The sequence below is a fragment of the Nuphar pumila genome, unplaced genomic scaffold (genome assembly GCF_984573655.1).
Source record: "Nuphar pumila unplaced genomic scaffold, dmNupPumi1.hap1.1 HAP1_SCAFFOLD_2417, whole genome shotgun sequence".
NCBI classification, from domain to species: domain Eukaryota; kingdom Viridiplantae; phylum Streptophyta; class Magnoliopsida; order Nymphaeales; family Nymphaeaceae; genus Nuphar; species Nuphar pumila.
The window spans coordinates 6,079-11,271 of record NW_028323918.1 but is presented as its reverse complement, the minus strand read 5'-3'; the positions used below and the strand labels follow the sequence as shown (position 1 = coordinate 11,271).

At 51.1% G+C, this 5,193-nt stretch overlaps 1 protein-coding gene across 1 annotated transcript; it reads left to right on the top strand.

The window, feature by feature from the left end:
* The first annotated feature begins 2,628 nt into the window (after nt 1-2,628).
* Nucleotides 2,629-3,378, top strand: LOC149808705 (uncharacterized). Its single transcript, XM_089995187.1, has one exon. The coding sequence runs from the start codon at nt 2,629-2,631 to the stop codon at nt 3,376-3,378; it is 750 nt and encodes a 249-aa protein (XP_089851313.1).
* Nucleotides 3,379-5,193: the final 1,815 nt, after the last annotated feature.

Genomic DNA, 5,193 nt, shown 5'->3' with positions numbered 1-5,193 from the left:
CAGCGCTTTCGTTGGAAATTGAATCGGCGCCTGCTTAGCCCCTCGATCGTCTGGACCCAGCTCCTTATGAAGCGAGCCGAGCCCCTCTTTCACAGCTGTTTGCGATCTCTGTTTGAATCCTAAGCGCAACCTCGAATCCTCGAGCATGACTGGGCCAATCCTTGAAGTCGTGACGTCTGCTGTGGCAGTACCCCACGACGCAGTCATCGTCAAGCGCGTCTGTGCGAAACATTATAAGCTGTTGATGATTTATATTGTTCCAGTAATCCCATGTTAAAAGTCCCGCTGCGTTCATTCCCCATCGACCAGAGTGCGCCACACCAAAATTGCGCATACCTGTTGAGGCGAATGTTTCAGGTGTCCAGAGAGGGAAGCTCGCCCGAAATAATGTACGTTGAAGGAAACATAGCAGATGATGTTGCAGATGTGTCGGCGTGTTCTTTGCGAGCGATGCCAGCATGGAATTCCGCTTTTTAAATTGGGGTTCATAAAAACCCTGAGCAGCCCGATTAGGTAAGTGCCTTGCGTTCTCCGCATTCTCAAGTCCAAGGTGCAAGGTACGTCGAGTACGTTGTATACAAAACAGTGGTTCGCATGTATGGCGGACAGACCGGCGGTGTAAGTATTTCGGGGACGGACACAAACAGGGCTGCAGTGTCCTGAGCGAATGCATTGTAGTCCCGACGAATATGCCTAGTTTATTTCTAATAAATTTCGTTAAGTTTAGTGCCCTGAAATGTAACGCGCACTCGCTCGTCAACCTGCACCCTGTTTTGTACATACAGTGTGAGTATGTCACGGATACTTGCACCGACGGTCTCTCTTCCATAGAGGCGGACATTTTTTCTGCCTACACAATATTCCATCGTGTTGTCTGTTCAATATGACCCATGGGCATGAAGGCCCTGCACGGAGTTCCTGGACCAGGCGGATTCCTAGGTAATAATGAGGCTCTTTCGGGCTGGCCGTTTCGACACAAGCACAAATTTCGCACGAAATATGACCGTGCTTATGCCGCGAACATTCCTCCAGAGGGTCAATGTGCGTCCAATGATCAACCTGTACTAACGATGCAAAGCATCCCCCGAGCGCCGCATAACCAACCCCTCACGGCCTTCATAAGCAATTCCACAAACTGCCTTGTTCATCCGGTTATAAGGCAATCCGCTTTAGCGACAGCAGCATCGCAAAGCCGCCCCTTGTGCCGTCTTTCCGTGGCTAGCGACTTCTCCGCTGCACTGCGGATTCTGAATGCAGATCCAGCTCAAAGGATAGACTAGGCTTGAGTAGGCGACGGGCGAATGACTTGAGCAATTGGGCAACCTGTGTCATAGATGCCGCATCAGTGGCTCCTTCGACCCGATCATCGTAGCGCACTGAGGGCCCCCAGCCCATTCAGCCTCCCTCGCAGTGTTTTACGGCGGAGGGGACAGGGCGAGATGCCCGATTGATGATGATGTTGTTACCCTTTACAACGCTACCGCATCCACATGGGCATTGGCAACCGATCTATTGGTCTATGTTCTTACTCAGACAACCGCTTGCGCAGGGGTTTCAAGGTTTTTCTTGTCTGCTGCCAACAACATCGTCATGCTTGCAGACTTCAAGGATGAGGAGGGCAACACAAACGCATGCTCATGGTGTGGTGCAAGGCGCGGTGCTGAACATGGTTGTGGGCGCATTTCTGCTCTGCGTTTGGGTGCACGGTGCAGACACGCAGGACCTCATTTCTCTACATCGGCGCTTGCAGCATGCAGTCATCAGCAGATGGTACTTCGACACAGACATCGTGTGCCCAGGCGCTTTGGTGCACGGGGACGTCGTCAAACGAGCATTCGGGAGCGACATTGCGACATTTGTGCTGGAGCAGAAAGATGTGAAGGTCTTTGCCGATGCAGGCGTGCCGATTTACGAAGGCATTCAGGTGTGCTTATTAGGTGGCGTGCATGTGGGGCACACGCTGACGGCGCACCAACGTTTCCACAGCTCGAGTGCGAGTTCAATTTTGAGCCGTTTGTGCTCCGCACCTTCCTACGGTGCTTTCACCCACCTGCATGCACAGGCGTTTGTACTTCGGTGCATGTGTACTGTAGGGCATTATCACCGATGCATTCTTGCCATCCAATCGATGTGTACAACAGTGTGCCTCGTCACCGTGAGAAGGATCACACAAGCGTGTGTCAGGTTTGCAGGCTTGGAAGTGCAACCATTGGCAAGGGGGGAAAGGGGTTGAGACCCCGTCGGTCAAACGTCGGGAAAGCCAAGTGCCGTTTGCATCAATGGGACGCTGCTTACCTCTACGTGCACGGCAATGAGGGTGGCGTCCAGGTGGCGCAGAAGTTTTATTGAACATGCACGGCGTGAAGTCGCAGCCCACGTTGTGATGATGATGATATATCTTTTTACAACACTACCGCATCCACATGGACATGTCAGCCGAAAAATCTGCGGTAAAGAATGCAAGACCAGGTAGACCTTCAAGCTGACGACTAAGGCACACTTGCAGGCACTTGTACCAGTTGTCCGTGAAGCCTTCTTCCCTCACTGACCAATCTTGGCGCAGCTGTGTACTAGGTTAGTATCCCAAATGTCGCCAGACCTCAAAGGCCGACCCCCACGCAGGTGTACATGAGCAGGCGGTACAAGTTCATGTACATTCGCCAGCCAAAGGCGGCCTCCACGTCGATTATGTACGCGATTCAGGCACTGTACTGTGGCGGGCGCGCTTGCACGGAGGACGAGTTCACTCGCATGAAGGTCATGGTGGCCGACGACGACTGGAGCGACTTCTTCGTCTTCACGTCCGTGCGAAACCCATTTTCTCGGATGATCAGCGCGTACAACATGCTGAAGGACTTTCTGTACGTGCCTGCGTCGCACAACGGCTCTGAACCGGGCACGAAGTGCCACGTCCCGTTCAGCGACTTTGCCAAAGACGCCTTTATCTTGAGGCGGCGCTGCAACCGTCCCACGATGTGTTGCTCGTACGTCAGGGGCAGATACTCGAGGTTTTTGCCCAACTTTCCCAATTCGCACCTTACTCAACAGGCACATTCTATCTTCTTGACAAGCGGGGAGGCTGTCGTCGATTACATTGCCCGCTACGAGAACATCAGCCACGACTGGAAAGAGATCGTCGCAAGGATTGAGGAGCGGAGTGGCGAGCACGTCGGCTTTGTACCGATAACAAACGTCAACGGCCACCACAGTGATGCAAAGCTGCCACATGAGTTGATTCACAGCTGCCTCTCGCCCGATGTCGCCATTCAGGATCTCGTGCATGAAGCGGACATGCTCAACATCGCTAAACAATTCGCCATGGACATTGAAATGCTGGGCTTCCTTCCCGGCGGCAGTCGACTCACGCAAGAACTGTAGGCGCCACAGCCTTTCGGGTACGGCTCCCTCGTCATGTGCCGCATCAGCTTTGCACAGCATATTTCACGTTCTGCAGAGCTTTTTGCGCAGTGATCAGGTAACCGTCTTGATTGATACACAAATATGAACAATATATTATGTATAGTTTGACATCCAGCGGATCAGGAGCAAAGCTCAACATCAACGCCCTGCACGGGCAGAAATGCAGCACCTCGTGCGTAGTTACTTCACTGTAGTATCTTGGCAGATTGTGCAATTTTATGGTCAAGATGCCTGAAAATCCAGGATTTTTTGGTTAGAAAAGCGTGTCAACATCCATTTTGACGAAGATCTGTCTTTGTGTTCTGTTCATCCCGGCGTCGCGATCTTTACAAGAGGCCAGGCGCATTGATACATGTTAATTCGATAGGTCTGCAATGACGCTCAGAATGAACATAATGCTCAGATGTGGAGGGGCATGTCAGAACGCAGATGTTGGAGACGAAGCTTCCATCGATTTGGTGCCATAGGCCAGATTTCTTTTGGTGGTCCCAAGGCAGTGTTGTGCATATGAAACACTTCGTGACACGCGGTAGGACAGGGGGCAAGATGACCCTCGACCCATGGTCGGAAGGTCGAGCATGGCTTTCATCGGGGTGTGGGGTCGAAGTTTGGCCAAATTGGACCCACCGCCCCCTTGGGACCCCCCTGACCTAGAATGCATTATCTCGAGATTGGGAAGGTTATCAAAGCCCGCATCCAGTCACTATTGCAGCAAATGCTTGCCCTTGCATGTGCTCCGTTGTCTACTTCACTCTATGGTTCTTGTGGGGCCATTCAGCTGAGGTAGGTATGTGGGGAGCTCAAATTGATGTCTAATTGATGTCTACTGGGAGGGGGTGGGGGGTCGAGGGTCCTTTTGGGGCCGCCCGACCCCAGCACCCTCCTATCCAAGCCATTCAAGGGTCAGGGGGTAAGGTGCCTCTTTGAGGCACCTTCATAGCACCCCCTGACCTACAGCGTGTCACAGAGTGTTTTATGTACTTATCAGCGAATGCTTGCTTGCACAACCGTGCTAGGTGCTGTTTGAAAGTGACGCCTTACCGCTTGCATATGTTACACATGCATGCCAATGGCGACAATAAGGCATGTATCATTTAAGGGTAACCCCCCTAACACCAGCATCCACCAAGGTAGGCAATGAGGGCAAGATGGCAGAACTCGTGCACAGCATCTGAGTGACTCAGCCCTGACTCCATGCAGTCACCGTATATGACCAGTCTACAGTGGCAGCTTGTTATGATGATGATGATGTATCTTTTTACAACACTACCGCAACCACAGGGACACTGGCAACTCCGAGAACTACTTGGGAATTATCGATAGGACTAGTGACTGTGCGTGATAGGACTCATTGGTTGACAATCCTCAGTGCATAATTGGGTCCAATGCTTGATGTTGATGAAGTATGGCATGAAATGCCAACGAGGCGTCAATGGTCGAATATTCAATCGATGGGGGTTAGAATGATATAATCACACAGATTCTCATAGCTTTCACATAATCACACATCCACATCACACACTTCTGTTGCTTGTACCTACGTTGTGATCATGTTTGAACAGGATGGCAGCGACATGCTGCCCAAAGTATGGCTTGGTATCCGATGAGTTGAACATTTATTGATTCATAAATAAACCAAACAATCGTGACTGTGAAGTTGTAATTGTTGAATGAATCTGTTAAGAAATAATTGCTCCTAACTCTACCTGTGGCGATACCGGCTGTATTAAAGCACACTTTTCTCAATCCCAGTTATTGCCAAACAGGATCTTG

Coding starts and splice junctions, on each gene's coding strand:
- LOC149808705 (XM_089995187.1), top strand. CDS start 2,629: ATGAGCAGGCGGTACAAGTTCATGTACATTCGCCAGCCAAAGGCGGCC.